Source organism: Amphiura filiformis, chromosome 9 (assembly GCF_039555335.1).
Source record: "Amphiura filiformis chromosome 9, Afil_fr2py, whole genome shotgun sequence".
Classification (NCBI taxonomy): domain Eukaryota; kingdom Metazoa; phylum Echinodermata; class Ophiuroidea; order Amphilepidida; family Amphiuridae; genus Amphiura; species Amphiura filiformis.
In genome coordinates, this window is record NC_092636.1 from 13,682,462 (window position 1) to 13,706,347 (window position 23,886).

Genomic DNA, 23,886 nt, shown 5'->3' on the forward strand with positions numbered 1-23,886 from the left:
TTCCAAAAAGTAAATTCATAGAATTGATGAACAAATTTCAAAATCATTCCACACACATAAGATATAATAACTTTTTTACTATTTTATACAATTAAGTTGTTAACTCGAAAACTTCCGACACTCATAATAGCTCGTAACAGTTAACATAAATAATTACGGAAAGAAATATTTTCAAATATGCATTCAAGGGGGTCCTCTCGCTATTCCGAAGGTCCGCCATTCCGAAGGTTCGCTATTCCGAAGGTTCGCTTTTCCGAACGTGTAATTTTAGCATTCGCTATTCAATGTAATTAAAGGTTCGTTATTCAAAAAACGGTTCTCTATTCCGAAGGTTCTCTATTCCAAAAATTCCCAAAACACAAACAGGTTCTCTATTCCAAAAACAGAAAGGTTCTCTATTCCGAATATTCATATTCCGAATATTCAAATATGGGTTCTCTATTCCGAAAACGAATAAAACTTCTTTATTCCGAAACAAGTCACCGTGTTCTCTACTCCGAATATGAAAAAAGGTGCTTTGTTCCGAATATGTTATATGCAGTGGAATTCAGTAACATAATGGCTAACCGAAAAACTTTACTTGGTTTCTTTTAGGGCCTGTTCCTCCGTCATCAAACACATCATTCTGTCAAGGCTAGCGCTAAAACTACAAAGGCCCCAGGGCCCATATGTGGTACACTAATGGGCCCTACCCCGTAGATTTATCCGTTGCCCATCTTGGCCCCAGAGGTCATAGGTCACGGGCCCCAGATTTCGGAATGGAGTACCATTTTTTCATATTCGGAATAGAGAACATTTTTTAATTTTCGGAGTAGAGAATACGGTGGCTTATATCGGAATAAAGAACCTTCTTTCGTTTTCGGAATAGCCAACCCATTTTTTCATATTCATATTCGGAATAGAGAACCTTTTCTGTTTTCGGAATAGAGAACCTTCGTAATAGCGAACCTTCGGAATAGCGAAGTTCGCCCCATTCAAGATACAAATTGATCAGAAATGCTGAAACAAACACAATCAATAGAATCAAGATATTTAATTCAAGGCATTTCAGTTCACACACTTGAAATGCTTCAAGGAAAAGCCTGAACTTTTTGTGTTAAATTCAAAATATATAAGTACATGTTTTATGGTTTTAATACAAATTCAAAATATGTTAAGTACATGTTTTGTGGTTTTAACATAAAAATATCTTTGAACTACGTGTAAATACTACCTGGCTACACTTAATGATCCTAATAATACTCTGTGTTCAATTAACTTGGCCACAACATTTGTTTGATTGAAAACTATTTTCTTCAAAAAATGTTATGAAAGAAACTTTGTTTAAGTCTGACACGTCCCAAGTCCTGACAAGTTTTCCTATAGCACGCAACAAATATTTTTATTCAATTTCACCCTTTCACGGTCCAACTGTGACCAGGCGGCGGATGACATGATCGAGCCGGCAACTTGTGAAACCGCCCGGCCGTATGGCATTTTCCAATATAGTTGGTTAGTTTTGTGGGGTTCATTATCGAACCCCAACGGTTTTAGCTTGTATTTATATTATTTATCAACATAGGCCTATTTGTTTGTGATATTTCAAGCGTTTTAAAATTTCAAAATAATCCCATTCAATTACACGGTTGACGATGAAAATTTACTGAATTTAGAGAATGCAATGCGGCCACCACCTGACTGTGACCTCTTTAAAAACATATGGCATCAAACATGTGGAGCTAATTTTGAAAATTCCCCGAATAAAATATATAATGTATGTATTCAAATTTATAATTATTTAGCTTCAAATAAGTCCATCATGGTATCTAAAAAAAACATGCTCACCTTGCATATGAACAGTTTTCACTATACATAAAAATGTTGTGTACAAATTAATTGAACACAAGTAATATCAATAAATTATGGCACAGAAAAAACATGAAATATGTAAATAATAACATCAACAACATTAACATGTCAAATAGTAGAAAGTCTCCATTCCAGAAGTGTGTTTGATGTGCAAATGAACTGGACTGCATACGGTATTAAAGAGTCAGTTCTAGAAGTGAGGTTTTTGAGGCAAGTAATATTAACATGCCACCTATTATGTGACCCAATCTGATCCACTCAGGCCAAATTCATAAATTTTGAAAATTAAGTTACCATTACGAATTAGGTCTCTTGAATACTTGGTGGCAAAGTCATGAACCTCTTCATTATTTTGTGATTAATTCGTTTTTACTGTAAAGCGCTTTGAGGAATCTGCGATTCACAATGCGCTATATAAATGCTGTTTTATTATTATTATTATATTATTATTATTTGTCAATTTTCTTATGTTTTTTTCTCCTCACTTTTTGCCTATATCTCATTTTCCTTATTGCAGACTTTAATCTGATTGGACCAGATCTGGTCACATATAAAATATTACATGTTCCATAAGTCTATCACATCACTGGGCTATCCATACACCCTCTTGGAAGATGTGACCTTAATCTCTTAACTAGGGAGTGTGAAATTCAAATGGGGTTACCAGAATGTGTGACTCCATTTGCAATCTGCACCCACTGTGCAGGATATTAATAATGCCATGTCTTCCAAAGGGGAGTGTGGATTTCATATTGAATTCTCTTTGATTGTCATAACAGGCAGAAAAAATAGGGTCGGTAGTGTTTTTGCGGGTCGCACAACTTAATTTTTTCTTGTTAAAGTTAAACAAGATTCCTTTGACATTTTTCCAAACTTGCCTATTCTTTCCAAAAATAGGGTTGACCGAGTTACACCAATCAATCAACTTTTTTATGCCTAAGTGGATGTTAGTGTTCAATTCAAGTGATACAATATAATTTAATGCTGTATTGATACACTCACCTTTGTAATCGTCATAGAACAATGAAAATTAACGCATCTCATATGTGATGCAATCAAGCAAGATGAGTCTGATATCGATCAAAATCAAAATTCAGTTTTCAATTTTTAATACTTCTAAAGCTTTATTTTGCTGAAAACCTCATCACAATTAAAGAGTTACGGTTCCAGAGATATGGTCATCTTAGTGTTGCTCAGACCAAAAATACAAATGAAGAATAATATTATTGGCTATATCTCAAAATCAATATTCCCGACATCCGACTCATTTTGATCACATCACATCACATATGGTAGCAACACTCTTCTGGAATTAAAGGCCATTACCGTACAAAATTAACACAATAAAATGTGAAAAACCCATCAAATAAACACAATATATTTGACATGGCAACACCAAGTTACTGATTTGCTGGCATGTATTGGGTAGGTGAAGCAATAGGTGCAGTGTTAGTCACATAGGTTGCAGCAGGTGGACTTTGTCCATACTGAGGAGGGATTCCTGCAGGAGCTTTCACCGGACTACCATATTGGTAACCGGCAGGTCCCCACTGGGCTGGACTCGGCTGGAGTGGGTACTGGTAATTAGTTGGCTGTGATATTGGTGCTGGTGGTAGTGGTGGAGGTGCCTGGTGCTGAAACTGACCCATAGGGTGAGAAAACGCCGATTCGGTTTGTATGTTACTATTGTGGTGATTAGTAGGTACAGGGCCGTAATAAGCCTGTGGATGTGAAGGTGGCAAGTGCTGATTCATATTGCCAAGAGAGGGCGCCATAGAATCTGCATAATATGACGACTGGTGTTGGCGATGTACAGCGCCTGTAGTGTTAGAAGGTGAAGTGAAAATATTATTAGTGCTGGGGAATGGAGACATTGGGAACACTCCAGCTGGGTTGCTCATGTCGAGTGATGACATTCGCCGGGGCGGGGTTTCCATGGAGAGCCGGGGTTGGCTGTTCATGTCCATGCCATCGGGAAAACAAAACAAAATGGTTGGAGACGGAGTTGTACTATGCATACTACCGATTACCCCTCTTTCGCTTGCAGCAGCTTCCAATTTGCTTGGAATGTTTCTGGGTATACTAGATTTAAGCGGTGTCACATTGGCAATTCTGTTGTCACGACGATCGATATCAGTTCCCATAGGCACCGGAATGCTATGTATAGGAGTCTGTGGGGCTTGCGGTATGCTATGCACTGGGGTCTGTGGGAGTTGCTGATATGTCATTTGGTTACTCTGCGGAATCATGGCAATGTTACTGCTGCTTAACACTCTAGCTGGCTCGGAAGCAGATGCTAATGATACTGTGACGGTAATTGGCGTGGCATGAGACGAGCTGGTGCATGGCTTGCTTGATGCTTGATTGATGGTCACATTATGGACGGGTTCTTCTGGGGTGGGACTGGTTAGCTGTGGAACCCCACTTGACTTTAGGCTTGCTCCTACAAGAGGTAAATTAGTCAAGACATACTTACAGGATTAAATCACATACAATTTCAAACTAGGTCATGGTGGAAATTTTGGTTAAAAACATAGAAAGCAGTATTGCTATTGTGCTTTTTTTTCATGGCTTTGTAAGCAATGACCAAATCTCTTGACAATCATTAGAGAATGAATTTGGAGAAAACCTTCTGATAATTACAAACACTCGCTGAGCAGCAAGACCTTCCCTCTAAGCTTTTAATCCGATAAGCTGATTATCTATTTTGTTTTCATGAATTGGAAGACATTCTTTGATGTATTACTGGGCTCAATCATCTGAAATTACTGGAGCGTGAGTCACCCAGGCTGGTGGCTCAGCATAGTATTTTATTAACAGAAGGTTTTCTCCAAATTCATTTCCAAATGATGACAATGGCATACATACATGTATAAAAGTAATACATACATATAAAAAAAAACTCAAAACAAATGTATAAATTGCAGGGGAATGAATCAGGAGTAGCCTCACAAAGCAAAATCTAACAATTTAATCTATAGGCTATAAATATGCATCAATAAAGCTTTTATCAGTCAGGTTAGGACACTCTTTGGGTATGGTGATTGGTGGTACAGCGGTACAGGCTCTGACTCATAAGCAGAGGGTTGCGGGTCAAAGCCCAGTGGTGCCATCCTGTTGTGCATTTAGATAAGCATTATATCCCTCTTCACCCAGGTGTATAAACGGCTAAACAGGGCGAGTCAAATTAATCGGTACAAAAACTTTACTAATTTATTCGGGAACCGTAGACACCCTGAATAAATAGAATTACGCGGTCATCACCCTGGTCATCATCACCCTTAATTATTGCAAGAGCGTGGTGTACAGATTATCATTTGATTGTTTATACCAATTCACCTAAAAGTACAAAATTTCCTCATACCTAAATCAAAAACTGTGGGCATAAAGCTAGTTATTAATAATAAACTCACCACTTGTCATGGGTTGCGCTTGCTCGGATTCACGTTCATCATCTGACACACTGGTATCGCACTGGTTTGGTCCGCTTGGTTCCCTGTTGTATGAGGTATTTTCTGCCAACTGCATAATTGGTGAACCTACATGCATGTAAGAGGTTGATTAAAAATTGAGAAACTAGACATATATTCACAAAATTGCATCATGCATGAAGCCACCAGTCACTTTTTTCAAACAAGAGTCAACCATTATAATTTAAACAGTCCTAAACAATATGCAAATGAGTTATTAATATTGACTTAATAAGCACAAAACTTGATCTATACAGTAACAGAATTCATCATGCTCTATAACCCTGCCCCCATCCCATTTGGCATTTAGATGTAGAGTGAATTACTGTTTCTTCCACACCCATCCAAGCAACCCTACAGCCAGTTGATTCCGATGGGTAAAAGCCCTGTCATAGAGCAACTTGTCCAGTTAGAAGCTTTGTTTGGTTCTGAATTGGGGAGGAGATGGCAAAGCTCAAGTTTTTAAAGTTTTTTGGGGGAACATACACCCCCAGCACCACAACTGTTCATCCATCCACTTCATAACATAAGCTCTGTAGAAGTCTGAGACAAACCTTTACATTCATCTGACACCATCAGTTAACTCTTCCAACTTTTTAATCAGCTCATTTTACCCGAGCAGAACATATTCCAGGTCTAAAATTTTACCAGGTTTAAGGGTAAAATATGAGCTTTCACCTGATACAAAAAAAAATCTGAAAACAGAAAAGGTCTCTGAAAAGTATCCAAGTCTCATCAGCTCACAACCCATGAACAAATGAAAATATGAAACAAACCTTCACTGTCTTGCACTTGCTGCATCTGCTGCTGTTGATGTTGCTGCTGTGGTTGTACTTGCTGTTGCTGTACAAGTGGTGGTGGTGGTGGAGATGGGTTGTATGGGCCGGCTGATGCATAGCCTGAGTCTGTCTGCTGTAGCTGCATCTGTTGCTGTTGTTGCTGCCAATGTGCCTGCTGAACCATACAGATTCGGCGATTGTACTGCAAGGAATCACACCAACATTGATCCGTCACTGGGCTCAAAAATACTTTTTAAATTATGATGGCTATTTCTCTTGGAACATATTATGCAATTTAGTCCTCCTGGGTAATTTTTGCCATTGACAAATATTTTTCACCGGGGGTACTAGTATTACATTTGGACAGAGGTGTGCCACTGAAACCTCAACTCTGAAACCCCTAACCATTTAGGGGGGGGGTTACGTAAATAAATGGCTGATTTGACAGTCTGGGCAATTCTTTTTCAAATCGGGACCCATGTTTAGTGATTTTTTTTACCTAAAAAACAATTTTTGACCATTTTTGTTTTCAAATTGGAACACATGTTTAGGGATATTTTTCTCAAATTGGGACCCACGTTTAGGGTTTCTTCCCTGTGTACCTTATATACATGAGTACTCCACCCCCACCAAGACACCTTACAAGATGTCATTACTATTAACTAATAATGCTGTCAAAGAGACGTCAAACAAAAGTAACCCTTGAATAGTTAATTTTCAACAAATTGAATCAAGACTTGTTTTACCAGCTACAGCTGCAGAGACATGGTCAACACAATTTAGTTATAGATCTTTCTGGGGCTACTTTCACAATAAATTTGCTGGACAGGACGATAAGAACCCAAAGCAAACGCACACCCCATCACTACACATGGGCATCAATCCCAAAGGTACAGGGGGTCATGTCCGCCACCATTCGCCAAATGACCCATTGTTTGTTCTTTTCGGCCACTTTAAAAAATTTTAGCTGGGTGTCGTCCCCAACATTTTAAGCCGGATTGGCGCTAATGACTACACACCACAGATACAGTACTTACTTCTACACCAAGATTAAAGAAATAACGCATGGTTGAAATATCTGTGAAGGCAAGCACAAAAGAACAAAATTGTTGAACATTGTTTAGGAGCAAAATACAATCAGTTTTGTTACACATTATTTCAAAAATCACACATTCACCACGGGTGGATCCATCTGATACTGGAATACCTAGAATTTGTGCACTGTATATCCATTTGAATGTGTTGACGAAACCCCAGGCACAGAGACAACACCATTAAAGCACTCGCAGCAATTGCCTTCTGTGGTTATTTCAAGATGTGTTACTAAATTGCCTGTGTTTTGGTTATTTTAACCCTAACACTACCAGGTACTACTTGATATATGCACTGTTCATGCATGCATCCCACATGATGTGATGACGCAATGGCCTTAAGTGATATATAGGCATGCTTTCGCTGGCCAGGCCAGCGCAAGACCTGTGGCAAGGTGCCGCCGACCTAGTGTTTGGGCATGTGAGCGGTCTCGGTTCGAATCCCACCCAGAACAAACAACTTCTTTCTTTGTTTTCTTTCTTTATTACTTCCTTCTTTCCCTTCCCGTCGCCAAAAAGCCCCTGGGGGTTAGGCTTAAGGATTGATCAGCAGACCCTTTTATTTCCTTCTATGAGATTTGTGCCAACACCTGAGGTCAAGATTAAGCTTACCTCCATATGGAAGGTCATTACCACCAGGATCTTTGGAAGGCTGTGTTGCAAGATTGATTGGTCCACTCAAGTATTCCATCACTGCAATATACATGCGGAAGTAAGTTTAAATTGTATGCAAGCAAGTACGGCTGCTCTCTCCTATACAAACCAGGGGTGCTAAATTATATTTGCTCATGGGCCAGAAGGCCAAAATCATTTCAAAAATGTGTTTGAGTGTCAAATACACTTTGTTTTGCTATGTTTACTGTAGTACATTTCGAGCTGTTCAAGGACCACCTATTGAGAACCCCTGATGTAAACATGGATAATTACGTTTGTAAGACACATGGATTTCTCTGTAGACTATACCAAGTCCTCTATTTTCCAAACCACCTCCACCCTCCCGAGATATTACAGATACAGAGGAGTTTATTAGGACACTTGTCACATAAGTTTTGCAGGGTCCAACCAATTAGATTTTTGACAAAATGTTTTGAAAGAATTTTCCTGACAGAAATCCAATGAGCACTGCTTCAGTGTTTGTGACAGTAGGCATGGCCTGCAATTAGTGCACTTACAGATGTTTTAGTATGTGGAGGTAACAACACACTAGAGTGTGTTAAATTGACAAACCCAAACTGGCAGCAAGTGATTCCAAGTCATGCATTATAGCCTGCATGAAAGCTCAAACTTGTGTATATGCACAAAAAAAATTAATCTATAACAAAGATCATGCATTGCAGATATACATGCAGATATGTAATCTTACCAGGAATAACCATCGGATAAAAAGGCACTCCAAGAGGACAGGCAGTGGCTGGCTGTCCTGTATTGTATCCAACAGACACCGCTATCGTAGGAGGTGAGGGTGTGCTACTGTTTGACTGATACTGTCCAATGCTGCCTGTAGTACTGGATGAGGCAGGGCTGCCATTGGTGTTGACCCATGATGCAACCGGGATAGGCTGCTGGGGCATCTCTTGAGTGGGGAGGAATTCACTACCTCCTGAACCCATATGGTTGACAACCTGGCCCATGTATTCTTCACCTGGTGTCTGTATGGTGTGAAGAGTTGCATATATGATACAATAAATATTACAATAATTAATGTTGATATACATATTTCCATTTTGCTTGACAAAATTAAGTGAATTTTTACTCCCTACATTTCGTTCTTCACATCAGGTGTAACTGTTATGGTTATCTGATGCACTTTCCCGGGAAAATGGTTTCTGGTACCTCTTAATCTCTTTTCCAATCTTTAAAGTTCTTTCAGTCAGACAAAAGGCAGTCAGTAATAAACTATGACAAAATGTCACCACCATTTGATACCAACCTTTGGACGATTCATCATTGGTGCATTCATGTCTCCTCCTTCTGCACCTAGATAATCTAGCGGAATATAAAAAAAAAAATTCACTTCACAATGCTGATGCACTGAAACTATTGTTAACTTTAATTGACTAATTTCAAGGGTATAACTTCCACACCCTGTGTTCTAAGGTTAGAGCTGGGAATAGGGTTTAGGGTTAGGGCTAAGATTAGGGTTCACATTAAGTTGGGGTGTGGTAGGTATGCTGTAGTTATTCCGACCAATAACAAGCTGATTGTCATTTGCCAGGCTTTTTTTTTCATTTCAGAAGATGGGGCCTAAAAGTAGCAACATGGAATTTCTGTGCATGTTTAGCAATTTATACGTAATATGCATATAATATATTCAACGACTTGATACAACACCATTGTACAGTGCATAACAATAACAAAATGGTGAATTATGTTTGAGAAAATTACAAAATAATGAAACAGCAATACATAACACAATAGAGTCAACACCACCACTTGGTAAAAGTTGGTGGTATTTCAAAGTGTGCATCCAATCCATCACTGAATTACTTTGGGTTCATTTCCTTTTGCCAGGAATATCCTGACTGATCAGATCAAGGCATTTCATAAGTAAACAGAAACAAAATAATACCTGGATCATTTGGTTCATTAATTGATACATCCTCAAACTGATTGTTAAGTGATTCGTCTTCGTCATCGGCATTAGTACTTTCTGTGCATAAACAACATATAACAAAATGAGTGAGGTGAACAAAGCATGGAAACCAACAACAACAAAACCATTTTAAATTAGACACAGTGCTGTCATTGTAATATATATTTTAAGGAAGCAACATAAAAAGTGATCCCACCAGGGAATTGAACACGCGAAATCAGGTTTGCAAGACCTGCGCCTTAACCACTGGCCCATCTGAGCTGAGTTCAATACCGTACGTAAGTCGTCACACAATCCTTCCTTCGTCTCGCAAACATTAATTTTGTCTCTGATTATGATGGTGACCCTTTTTTTGTTTCCATTGAACACCTACACTGCAAGATTCTCATCTGTGTGACGCCGATGTCACCAGAATGTCACTCCATCGGAAACTACACCTCGGTTTTCCATATCGCCGGTCCGAAATAGCCGGGTAGCCAGCCTCCTAGGTTTCTACAGAGTGACTTGCATGGCGCGGTGACTTTCGCAGGAGAGTCACACCGGTGTGACTACGCGACTGGGCCTGGGTGCTCAGCACCGGCGTTTTGGGTTGCCGGTTTTGCTTTTATTGCCATATTTTTTATATTCTCTTGATTTATTCAAATAATATTCTTTATTTCTTGCTTTTTTAGGGGATTATGGAGGGAAATTGCAAACTGGACTTTAAAAATAAGGGAAATATTAGATGAATAAAATAAATTTGTTAGTAAAAGAAATAAACATGATCAGTAAACAAAGTATAATTCAATAAACTAATATGATGAATAAAATACATTTTTGTTGATTGGTGGTTATTTGAATAACTAAATAAATAAAAAGTTAAGAAATAAATAAACAGAAAGAAACCAATAAACGAAGAATGGAAGAAACAAAGAAACACTTCGAAAGAAAACAACTTGAGAAAAATTGCAAATAAAGAAGTTAAAAATAGGAATATTATAAGAAGCAAAGCATGTAGGCCTATTGATGAATTAAAATATTAAATGTGTAAAATAAATAAATAATTATAACAATAATAATTCATAACAAGCATTAATATTTGTGTGATAAAAAATAAGACAATTTCAAACAAACATTGCAACAGGCCTATATTGATGTGACGCCGATTTATAGGCATAATTTGATAACGTAAAAAAAATCAACATGAAAAACAAATCAAACTAATATAGGCCTATATAAACACCATTTTGAAAAACGGAAAAAGAAAATAGCACAAGCCAAAGTTTTGCATAAACTTACGGCAGTATAAGTATAAATTTGCAGTAGACCTTTCAGGAAAGTAACAAGAAGTAAAACAAAATGCATGCTAGGCCTATAAATCAATTTTAAATGGAACAGAAAAATTCTTGCTTCAAAATAAGTAAAGTTTTGGCAAATCAAAATGTATAAATTGAAAATGCTAGGCCTATAATAGGCATACTTTGCGAACTTCGGCTGAAAATTAATATCTCTTTTAAAACATTTAAAAACACCATTCGTTTTAAATATTTAAAAAAGTTTCAATAGGCCTATACATGTATAACGTTATCATGCAAAAAAATAGGCCTTAGGCTGCGTTCACATAGAAGTATACGGTATACGGTATTAAGCTATATGAAATCGCTCATTCGATCAGGCTGAGTTCATATAGGAGTATACTATGTGAACTCAGCCTGATCGAATGAGCGATTTCAGATAGCTAACAGCTTAGTATGTCAGTTTACCCATTTTCTTCGCCTTATCAAATGCTTGTAACTTTACTTCTTGAGGTCACATTGCATTCAATGAGGTGTCATAATGTGCAGAATTAGATAGTGCATCTATTAAAAAAATGAATTTACCCACATATGGTTTAGGTTTTTAAAATTTGGACGGTATACGCTGCACTAAAATCGAATACGCGCGATTCCCACTATACTATACTAAACGCAGGTATATCGGCCTTTTCGAATAGCTCTTATGTGACCCGGTACTATGAAATTACCTTGCTCGATTTACGCTATACGCGTGCACCTGCAAAACGTGCATCGTATACCCGAATAGTATACTTCTATGCGATCGTAGCCTTATGTGACCCGGTACTATGAAATTGCCTTGCTCGATTGAAGCTATACGCGTGAACCTGCAAAACGTGCACCGTATACCCGAATAGTATACTTCTATGTGAACGCAGCCTAAAGCATGTCATCTAACCAATGAAGAAGTAAACAAAGCAATGATATAAGTTTTGTGGGAAAACAAGCAAACAAATAAACAAAATAAAAATGTTTGAAATGAAACAAACAAATAAACCAAGAACAAGAACTGCAAATAAAACACACACAGTTGATGAGATTATTAAACAGGCAGCACGAAAAGAATTAAAATATTATAAAAGAGAACAATAAATAAATGAAACAGAAGTCTCACAGTTGAAATATAAATGATAAAGAATGCAAAAGCACGATAAAAACAAAACAAAAACAAAGACGGCAGTAGAACCACAGACCCACTGTACAGCATGCATCAATCAATTAATTATAAAACCAACTCATTCCATTCATGAGCGTATACAAGCAGTTAACAAGCATGATACGCCAGTATTTGTCATCATCAGCGCCAGTATTTGGTAGATATACGCTGCGCCCCCAGAGTGTTCGAACTCATAACAGGGTTCGGTCAACGACCTTTCGGCAGCGAAGTCCACGTGAAGTTCACCGACTGGGCACCGAGCAGGCGACGCGCATGGGGCCTGGCTACGAAGTCACTTTGATGTGACTACAAGATGTGGACCACTGTCGGAATCTAGTCGGTGGTGTACATCATGAGTCGCCGATCGCGCATCGAGCAGGTAACACATCGGAGGCTAGCAGTTGTAGTCACTACGTGATGATACTGCTGCATAGTACCCTACTGCCTTGTTTCCGATGTAGTCACTCTCCTGTAGTGACTCTGTCGGCCACCATATGGTAGGTTATTCTGGAGTGACTGCGGTAGTGACTTCAGAGTTCCAGAGCAATGTAGTCACTCTGTCGCCAGGAATTTTGCAGTGTACATGTAATCATGATGAATGATATAAATCAACCATCCATCATTAAATCATTCTGAAGACGGCACTTTTTTTTATTAGGAAGCATTTGATATGAAATTACTTTACAACATAATGCATAACAATGAAATTGTGAATCAAGTTCAAAATTATTACAAGTTATGGAAATAAAAAAGCAACAGCAGTTAAAATAACATGGTCTACTTCACATGATGATAGTTTTTAATGACATTTGGGCAGTATTAAAATAGGCTAAAATCAAATGTTTGTCTATTATATGTTGCAATCAGCAGTTGCCTCCTGAAGAGTCATCTTTGTTCACTCGAACACTGAATTGCATTTTGTCCTATGGGTGAGACCATCTCCTTTCCACATTTTTCCCAGGTCCTGTTGTTCGCACTTTCGACTGCCGACTTTTCTCACCTTGGGATTTGATTGTAGGAGGAGGTCTCGCCCCATGGTCGAATATGTGTTGTTTTTTATTGATTGATAATTTCACATCAGTTCAGCTTTTAGCTGCGACTGTGTCTTTTTAATAAACCATGAATGGATGAATGAATGAATTGGTTCCCTTTTCTTTTGTCCGCAATAACCTGACAAATCAAATCACTACATTTCGTAATCAAACAAAAACTACATAATACCTGGATCATTAATAGACACATCCTCAAACTGATTGTTAAGTGATTCGTCTTCATCATCGGCATTAGTACTTTCTGTGCATAAACAACATACAACAAAATGAGTGAGGTGAACAAAGCATGGAAAACCAAACAAAAAGTACTATTAACAAAACTTTTCCTGTTTCATTAGCTTAAAATTGACTTTTGAAAGCTCCTGATAGTAATGACAAGTTTTGCACATTGGACTTATCCCCTTTTGCCACCACTTTGTCAGTGTTTTGGGATACAGAAAACGACACAATCCCAGGTAAAATGGGACAGTTGGCAAGTATGTATCAGGGTCAAATACAAAACTCCTGCAAAATACGCACATAACTTTGTTTTATCTAAACTAGAACCTACAACTTCCTGCACAATCGTTTTGCACTTGTGATGAACCCGTTTTGATTATCACAAAAAGAAAATTGCAGGGTCACACAAGACATCATTACTAGGTTATCCAATGAGATGCTGATATTTCATCACATGAGTTGATCAGCCAATGCAAACTCTGTACTTCTGTGCAAGCGCCCTCCCACACTACGAGTACTAACGGATTGTGCCAGGCCGTTGAACATAACATATAAACATCTCATAAAGTGCTGGTATTGTAACAGAAACACAAAAATAATCAGTGATTACGCTGATCTTACCAAACAGCGTATAATGATTAGTCAATGAGTAACTGATAAACACAATGAAAATCAAAATATTTACGGTCTGTCTGGTTGATAGGAGATGGGGTATTCATTCGCTGATGAGGTGAAGGTGTTCGACGGTTGCCTTTACGTAGTTTACTCCAGAAATGAGCTGGGTTAGTACCTGACATGTTGTTATCATGACCATGCTGGATAGATGACATGATAAGGAAAATAACAATGAAATGTGAAAATTATTATACTTAGTTCTCTGGGTTGATAGGATGAACAAATTTTAATCTTTATCCAGAACAGTTGAAAAAGAATCGGCGACCCTCGTAATGTTAGCATGATGCTCTAACCAACTGAGCCACAGAGACACACTGGCGAAGAGTGGAAGATATAAATCTATGTCGCATTCCCATCAGAACTGCATATTTATAACAAATACACAAAGTAGTCACATCATTCAAACCTAATACCTATAGATAGATTTATATCTTCTCTTAAGCCAGCGTGTTTCTGTGGCTCAGTTGGTGGTTAAAGTGTTGTGCTAGTATTCGCCAGTGAAATGTTACGTGTAATCCGATTATCACTCTGTCAACTGGATCATGCTTTTGAGTTCCACACCACAATCCAAATGATCGCAACACAAAGTCTATGACATGTAGTACAAATTCCAAAATGTGTGTGATCCAGTTACCACGGAGTTATGTAACCACTGCGCTGGCAAATTACAAAGGTCTCTGGTTCGAATCCGGCCAGATGCACTGGTTCTTTTTTTCAACGTTTATGTGCGCTGGCTGCTCTGGGTTAAAATTAAAATTTGTTCAACAATGCAATATGTGAATTAGGATACCATCCTATGGTACCTGATTACATATTAGTGATCAAACAGATTTTACATATGTGTACATCCCTAAAGGGGTGCACTTGTTGGCTGCTACATCCGTCTCTTTTTCCATATAGCTAGGTTAAATGCCAGACTCATCTCAAGTGGCAATCAATTCAAATCATCCACAAGTCATAGGAATGTTCTCTCATTGTTACTGGTTGGACAAGCAAACATCAACAAAGGGCTGAGCTTAAGCAGACCAAGATAAGGGCTGTACAACAATTCTATAGTGATACTACCAGCTTATTGCAGAGATGCCAGTCAGTGTTGTCAAAAAATCCTGAAATGGTAAAAAAATTCCTGAAAAATGTACTTTGCCTATATATTTGTACAGGATCATCCAAGTAAAATTTCCTGAAATCAGGCAATTTCCTGAAGACTGGCAACACTGTTATTGTCCCGTTCAACAATAGACTGTTTGACTGATTCAAATTTGCTTGGCTGTCACTAACAAAAGGGGTATGTAGCTGCCGACAAGTACATTGTTTTGATATGGATGTACATGTGTGATCCAATCCAACAAGTGTGAAATTGTGTTACAGGCAAAAATAGGGAGCAGAAAATGATAAAAGTACATTTCCGATATGAAAGTTCATTACTTTGTAACCAAGTATTCTAGGAATTTCTGCAAAACAATACTTGATAGCCAACTACGTTAATGGTGTATTTGCATGAGCAATTTGATTCAAATAATCGGGAGACCTCTAGCTAGGACACAGAAGAGCTGAAAAGAACTTGGGCATGCTGAATTAGAACGTTGAGAAACTATAAGAAAACATGTGACCAAGGGTTACTAAACAATCTCACATTCTTCACACTAGCAATTTTGTCCCTTATATCCCAAAAAATGTTTAAATCTGATAGCAAAACATGCAGTATATGCAACAATTCCACGTAAATATCAACCCCATTTTACAATAAAACAATAACATGCAATGGGCTATTCCATTTAAAATTCACACTCCCCCCCGTGGAAAAGATTAAGCTAAAGTCATCCACAGAGGGAGTATAAGTTTTGAATAAAGTAGACAATTGGGTAACTTCTATTTGAAATATTCACTCCAGTTGTGAAAGATATAGGTAAAGCCACAATACAGGGGGAGTATGGGTTTCAAAATGATTAAACTCAGATGACCAATTACATAAAAACTTAATCCCCCTGTGGAAGGCATTTCCAAAATCTTCCACAGAGGTAATGTGAATTTCAACTGGAATAGCCGAATTTGTACTTACAGGTAAGGCCGGGAATGAAGCGCTATCTCTTTCCTGCAACTCAAAGAGAGCTACCTCTTCCAATACTCTCTTTTCTTCCAGTTCCTCATAACTCATGCCATTGTCAAATTGACCCTGGTGCCTATGTTGATGGGATGGATATCTACCGCCACCCCGACCACGTCTGTTAAGAACAAGTCGATATAGAATCGGATGACAATTACACTGGTATCATATATCACATAATCTGGGCAATTGTATAATATAAGATGGCTATGAGTATGATACGAGAATATACCACATGAGTCATGAAAATACAGACCAAACCAAAGGTATATTCTCGTGTCACACAAAAATAAGCCAATATAATAATTATTATTAATATTTTTAACAATGATATTTGTGTATTAAAGTACCAAAATAAACCTATTGGTGCCAGTTTAGTGTAATCATTTTGCAAAACAACAAGTTACAAAACAACAATTACAAAACAATCAATTACACTGTAAATTGATAACAAACTTATCCTCAAGGTAATTCTAAATATCGTCGGGCGTATTACATACTGATGGATCTGAACAATATGGTAAAACCCATAGTGACGGATGCTGCGATTTCACGAAAAATGGTTATTACATAGTGCGATTTTACAACCTTTGAACATTTTGAAAATAACTTTCAGAAGTCTACTTTTAATAGACACATGAATTGCTGAACATTAATGGCAAGTTTATAATCTATGCCCAATACAATTCATCTATATTCAACATTTTCATGAAGTCGATTTCTTGATAAATTTGCGATCGACATCCGTCACTATGCAAAACAACCCAGCTATGACATCCGTCACTATGTAATACACCCGACGATGCGTAAGATGAACATAATTTGAGCTATTTATACCATGTAAAAGTACTGGTTCATGAAATATTTATGTTTTGTACAATTAAAAAAGCACTCCTCCCTCCTTGTTTCTCACACAACGGCTTGTCCCATCAATGATGAGGTTTTCTTTAACACATGCAATCACAGACATAACTTTGTAATGCATGTATCATATACTAACCTAGTACAGGATGTCGTAGGGTTGGCGGTCCCTTTGACATCAGCATTAAATTTAATAATAAAGGTATATATACTACCCCTTACCTCAAAACCAATAGCATCTTTACAATGCAAAATAAATGGCTTCATCTTGACACATGGGACAACATTGTAATTTCTCCCCAGATGCAGTAAAACCTCAATAGTTAGCACACGTTACTATCGAAGCGCTTTTAAAACACAAAGTGTAAAGGGTTTTGAGCAAATTATTGATACACATAGTTGTAAACAAACAAGTAAACCTGCAAATGTGTCTCTCAACCCCATTAGCTCAGTTGGTAAAGCGCCAGATTATGGTACAATTTCATGTTTTCAAAAACGTTTGATAGTAAGCACATATGCTACATTTTACTATTGAGTTTTTACAGAAGTGCAGTTTTTGACCCCAAACAAAATGACTTACCTATCATGTGGTGCATATCCTTGTCTGTTGTTATTCATATTCTGTCCTCTGCTACCAACTTGAACCTGATCTACGCACTCTGGCACTCGATTCTGAAAGCGTGGTGGAGGACTTGGATTTCTAGCACTGAATCAATGATACAGTCAGAACAAATCAATTAGTTTCATATGATAATGGAAACCGTTCATTTCGATTTTACTTCTCAAATATAGTGTGATTTACAGAGAACTCGAACAATATATGTGAAGCTGTCTATGTGATGATACATATCACTGATGACTGCATACATACATAACAGGGTTCTTGCACTTTGAAGCCTTTAAAATTCAAGGACTTTTCAGGTCCAAAAGCACGATTTTCAAGGACTTGCCACAACACAAAAATCATGATGCGGCTCTCCATGCGGCACATATTAACGAAAGTGACAGCTCCTCTCCACTCCCCAAATTTGGTCAAAATTATACTTTAGGTAAAATTCCAATTTTCAAGGACTTTCAAGGAACTTGTGCAAATTTCCAGGACTTTCAAGGCCTTGACAATGTGTGTTTTTCAAATTAAAGGACTTTCAAGGACTATGGGAACCCTGATATAACCACTCATAATATCGAGTAAAACACATCACAATATACATATAGTGAAATTAAAACGCAATCAGCATGCAATATTGTAATTAATGAATCCACCGAACTATGTGAATTCCAATTGACGCGATTCCAAATACAGCGCGCCACCCACGATCACGCCTGGCTGATCTACTTCGCAAGAGAGCATCATGGGTAAAAGTCGACATCCATGACGCGTCGACGATGAACCATCGCCCAATGAAACGGAAACGAGTGTTGCTATCGATTACTCATTACTCAACCACTTTTGTTTATTTACGTTGATGATGAACAGCTGTTGATTCAACCCTCCGACGATTTTTTTTTTTTCATTTCTGCCTCCTTTTTAAAGTTAATTTCGACAGTCATGGTTTAGGCCTACCTCTGTGAATGTTCAGAGTGTGAGGCCTATTCCCACACAAAATAATGGGCATCAATTAAACCCTTATTTTCAAACTTTTCCGAGCCCGATCCGAGGCGCTTGGGAAAATACTTTAGGCTCTCATTTACAAGAAAAGAAAACAGTGAAACATATGATTGGGGATAGGCCTACTTTATATATATCCTTTAAAAAAAACCCAATTTTTAAACCTTGTTCGTTTTAAGTTAAGTAGGCCTAATTCTCAATATTTAGAAGAACGAAATATTCAATACATATTTTAACAGCATGGACAGCGTAAAGCATTTTTTTTAAAATACGATTAAAACGTTTTTCAATTTCAAATGTACTCTATTCCTATTCAACCATCTACGGTTAAAACTCGATGTCAAAAATGTTGATGTCTCTGATCGACCATCTAGGCCTATAAACCCGATGTCAAAATGTCAATTTTCGAGTTGATAATAGCAAATGCTTTTGATGCAAGACAATTTCAAACAGGTAATTTAATCTAAAACTCAAATTTGTGCCTTTTTTATTTCTTGATTGGATAACTTTTCCCATAATTATTACCATACATATGATTAAGATAAAAGCGTTTGGTTTTCATAAATGTTTTGAACGCTTGTCTTATTTTTTATTTTTATTATTTTTCTTGCTAACCTAGGCCTATCGAGATGTTTTACATTTATAACCTTTTTAACAAACTTGAATAGATATTATAAGCATTTTCGTGTGACGTTTTGAAACGCTTTTGTAGCATGATGTAGGCCTACTGTATGATCATGAAAGGTCGTAAATTTAGAAGCCATTTCCTTCTATATAGCCCTATAAATAAAACACTTTGGCCCCAATGTATAATGTCGGGAGAAAATATATACTTGCACTAAACAAATAAACCTGTTAATTTTTAAAATAAACTCTCGTGGTGCAATTCTGTCAACAAAATTACATAGGCTTATGAACCGGGGCTTGGGACTCAGCCCCTCAATAAATTTGGTGCGGAGATCGAATAGGCCGAATTCTTCTGTATGAATAGGCACGCTTTTCATTTTCAAAGTCCACAATGCCGTAAAGGTTGGACTACACTACAGTTCAGTTCTTTTCACAGTGTTGACTTATAATTTCATGAGAAAGAAAAAGAAAATGGGAAAGATTTTAATCTTTCCCATTTTCTTTTTCTTTAAAAAAAACATGTATAGGCCTAGGCCTAGGTGTTTTAAAATTGTCCAATTGAATATTTAGTCGAAAAAGTTTGATTTTTCAATGTTGTGCCGACCGATAATATGACTAAAAAGAAACTCATTCCAACCAACGTGTGTTATTTGGGAGTAGGCCTAGGCCTACATTAAGAGTAAATTTCCTTGGGTTATGAATTATTAAAGGGAAAGATGAAATAAAGATGGTAGACATGCAAGAAAGCGGAAGTAAAAATAAAATATGAAAAAGAAACATGAATTAATATTAAAATCGGGCATGACAATTGTCAAATTTAAACCTTAATTGTGACACGATCTGGTTCATGGGGGCCAAAGGAGGCATTTTTGAAAATTGTGTTACTGTAATTAGGCTTTCATTTTAAATTGAAAACAACAAAGGTCTAGCATACTTGGTTCTAAAGTTATAAAGTTTTTTCATGCAGATTTTCTTGATATGCCTTAAAATAATGATCTTTTAAAATTCATGTACTCTTTTGCAGTTTGAAACTTTCTTCATCTTTATTATAATGCTAGAACTCTATGAGGTATTGTTGAACTTATGCATTAAAGTCTCAAATTGAAATATTAACAAAAAATAAATGCTATTTTTATGCGGTAAGCTATGCCTACAAAGTGTTTTTATTGCGATCGTAATTTTTGTAATGTTTGATAGTAATATAATTAAAAATACAAATTTAGGCTAAACATAAAATAAGGACAAATCAAACAATTACAATAATAACAAAAACGGCAAACCAATGTGATGCATGTTTATAAGTAATGAGTATTAAGAATCTTTTTAAAATTTACTTGAATTTCTTTGTTGTAGGCCTATCCACAAGAAAGCGGGCCGCTATAAGCATTTCCTTCGTTCCAAAAAAACCCACATTTTTAGTAAATGTAGGCCGATTACAAAAACGCAACACCTATAGTATGGATGTTGGTGTTATATTATTATCGTATTGAACAAACAATAAATTCAGAAAGAATTAAAACAATTTATTCTAATAACCAAAATAAAACCTATGCGTTTTCCATTTAAAAAAAAAGACAGGCCTAGGGCTACTTCGCATTGAAGCTAGGCTGAAAAGCATCGTAAAGTTTAAAAACAAAAAAGGGCGGTTTTAGAAAATGGGATAACAAAAAGTTAACACCTAGTATCAACATCAAGTTTGCGGGTTTTAGAAAAGGACATCTATGAATATCAAACTGCAATATTTCACTTCAACACAGAAAGTCTCAAAAAATTTCAAAATGTACTACAAAACATTGTGTTTTTAGAGTAATAATCACAAACATGGTCAGCTATGGTTGATGAAAAAGGATGTCGACCCCAGACACGGGAAATGCCAATTTTCACTGCCGTCGTTGGTGGCGCGCTGTATTTGGAATCGCGAGAATTGCATGCAAGTATGTGCCATAGGGATTATACACAGAGATGCCATTAGGTCCTCTGAACATATTCTGACAATTATGGCGGTGGTCCAGAGGTCAACAGCTAGTGGAACATGAGGGGGCGTTGTCATTGATGAAAACTGACATCTCTGTATAAGATGGCAATGGATCAAACAAACAACTTGTATTTCCAATTCCCATTGAGATTATACAATAAAAGCATATAGTTATTGATAATATGCTGCTCACTTACACTTGCTTATTTTTGTGTGAGAAATCCAAAAATTCTTCTCACTACTTACGCTTTCGCCATCCAGGCTGATAGCTTGATCACAAGTGATGAGGTCCACCATGTTTCCCGTGGAGGTTGCATGCACTCTCATTCCTCGGGATCAAAGTTGTTTTCAACAGTGGATCATATGCAACTAAGAGAGCAACTGTCATCATCGCAGTTGGTTGCTTTGCTTCCCCCTCTTGGGTATCTATCACTTTCCTTGACATATATGGTATATATGATCCACAGTTGCAAAAACTTTGATCCGGAGGAGTGAAAGTACACTTGTGATCAACCCCTCAGCCTGGATGGCTAAAGCTCTAGTCATGAGTACAAATTTTGTGACCTACAAGTACAATCCTACTGCATCTGTTTAAGGACGATGCTTAACTAATTCAGTTTCCTTGAAAATTATTTCAATTTCTGTAAAAAAAAAAAATCTGCATGACTCACCCAGATGATTTAGGTCCATAATACCTATTGTGTGGCTGTGGTAGATGCATACAAGGTTGTTGGGCATCGTAAGATGGTCCTGTGTGTGGCGGGATGAATCCCTGTGGTAGGATCATCCCGTTATTCATGGGTAGCCGTGGGCTGCCTCTTCTACCGGATCCTCTTCTGGCTCCTCGAAAACCATCTGGGAATGGGATCGGAAGGAATTGATGGTCTGCGCATGCATACATAAAATTAAAGAAATATCACTCCCATGGAGTCTATTTTAACTTCAAGAACACCCAGTGTAGAGTCGCCAGGGCTTATTTAGAGATATGGAGCAACAAGCATTACAGAAAATCGATAGAAAACAAAGAAATTTCGAGAGCAAAACTGATATTAGAGCACCTATTTCCCTAGCAGTCATGACAAGTGATATATCATTTTAAAGCTTGTTTAATGGAGATTTTAACTTTTAATAACCTAAGATACTCAAAAGTGTGACATTACACTGGATTGGTTGTGGATGGTCACATACCGTAAAACCCCGTCTACAAGCATATAGAGTGCTTCTGATGAAAGCTACATTATTCCAGGCACCATTATGGAGAATTTGAGCAAATAAGTTACGGATTCAAGCATATACAAACAAGTATTATTTTAAGACCAACTATTGTATCGGTATATTTACGCTTGCTTCGAATTAATTTAGCTTTCATAAAAAAACACCATATATGCTTGTAGACAGGGTTTTACGGTATATGATTATCAGGCCTGGAAATAAGTCTGTCTGAACCAGGAGCCAAACATTTGGAAAAGCGGCTCCTGGTCCTGTAATTTTCTAGCGAACCAGGAGCCATTTTTAAAGAGCCAGGAGTCGTTTTTCTGAAAGTTTCAAAATGCTTATTTTTCTACAGCTTTCGATGCTCACCTGAGATGTTATCTGAACAGACTTTTAATTTATTTTATTTTATTTTATTTTATTTTATTTTATTTTATTTATTTTATTTATTTTTTTTATTTTATGTTTTTTATTTCTTTTATTTTTTTATTTTATTTATTTTATTTATTTTTTTTATATTTTAATTTAATTTAAAATTTAATTTAATTTAATTTAAAATTTAATTTAATTTAAAATTTAATTTAATTTAATTTAATTTAATAATTTCATTTCATTTCATTTCATTTCATTTCATTTCATTTCATTTTTATTTATTTTATTTTATTTTATTTTATTTTATTTTATTTTATTTTATTTATTTTATTTTTTTATATTTTAATTTAATTTAATTTAATTTAAAATTTAATTTAATTTAATTTAATTTAATTTAATTTAATTTAATTTAATTTAATTTAATTTAATAATTTCATTTCATTTCATTTCATTTCATTTCATTTTTATTTATTTTATTTTATTTTATTTTATTTTGTCTTTTTTTTCATGATTTTAGGAAAAACAATATCTAGAAACACATTGGCAAAATTCAAGATGGCATTTTCATGATCGCGATCATCGTGATCACCTAACCAGAAAACAAGGCAAAATACTGCCAAAATTATGAGCCCTGAAGGCAAATATCAAGGAAAATTGGCAAAATATTAGGTAAACGATAAGATTTGGCACTGCATTTTGTTGAAAATACATTGGAAATGGCCAATATTTTGAGTGGAAATGAGCTTGCCTGATGAAGTTTTACTGGGTCATTTCCTGAGCACTGAATTGTCAAAATGGAGCAATAATGGTCATATATACCGGGCGCAAAATTCAGATTTTCTCTGGCGCCTGGGCGTGTAATTCTGGTTGGATCCAGGCGTCAAAACTCGGTAACCGTGAGGGTAAAATCGCTTCGGCGCCTGCTTGTTT

The 23,886-nt window shown here is 36.7% G+C and overlaps 1 protein-coding gene across 5 annotated transcripts in view; it reads right to left on the bottom strand.

Annotated features, from left to right (window-relative positions):
- Positions 1-977: 977 nt before the first annotated feature.
- Positions 978-23,886, bottom strand: part of LOC140160656 (OTU domain-containing protein 4-like) — a 50,736-nt gene continuing 27,827 nt past the window's right edge. The window contains exons 12-24 of one of the 5 annotated variants that reach the window (XM_072183926.1): positions 22,044-22,227; positions 17,742-17,867; positions 16,256-16,418; positions 14,207-14,336; positions 13,472-13,543; positions 9,758-9,838; positions 9,119-9,174; positions 8,552-8,837; positions 7,801-7,881; positions 7,135-7,175; positions 6,095-6,299; positions 5,262-5,387; positions 978-4,291 (exon numbers count right to left, since the gene is read on the bottom strand). In XM_072183926.1, the coding sequence (XP_072040027.1) occupies positions 3,249-4,291; positions 5,262-5,387; positions 6,095-6,299; positions 7,135-7,175; positions 7,801-7,881; positions 8,552-8,837; positions 9,119-9,174; positions 9,758-9,838; positions 13,472-13,543; positions 14,207-14,336; positions 16,256-16,418; positions 17,742-17,867; positions 22,044-22,227 (2,594 nt within the window). In that variant the 3' untranslated portion in view covers positions 978-3,248. Of the gene's footprint in view, positions 4,292-5,261; positions 5,388-6,094; positions 6,300-7,134; positions 7,176-7,800; positions 7,882-8,551; positions 8,838-9,118; positions 9,175-9,757; positions 9,839-13,471; positions 13,544-14,206; positions 14,337-16,255; positions 16,419-17,741; positions 17,868-22,043; positions 22,258-23,886 lie in introns of all 5 variants that reach the window. The other 4 variants (XM_072183929.1, XM_072183924.1, XM_072183927.1 and 1 more) reach the window with 4 other exon arrangements.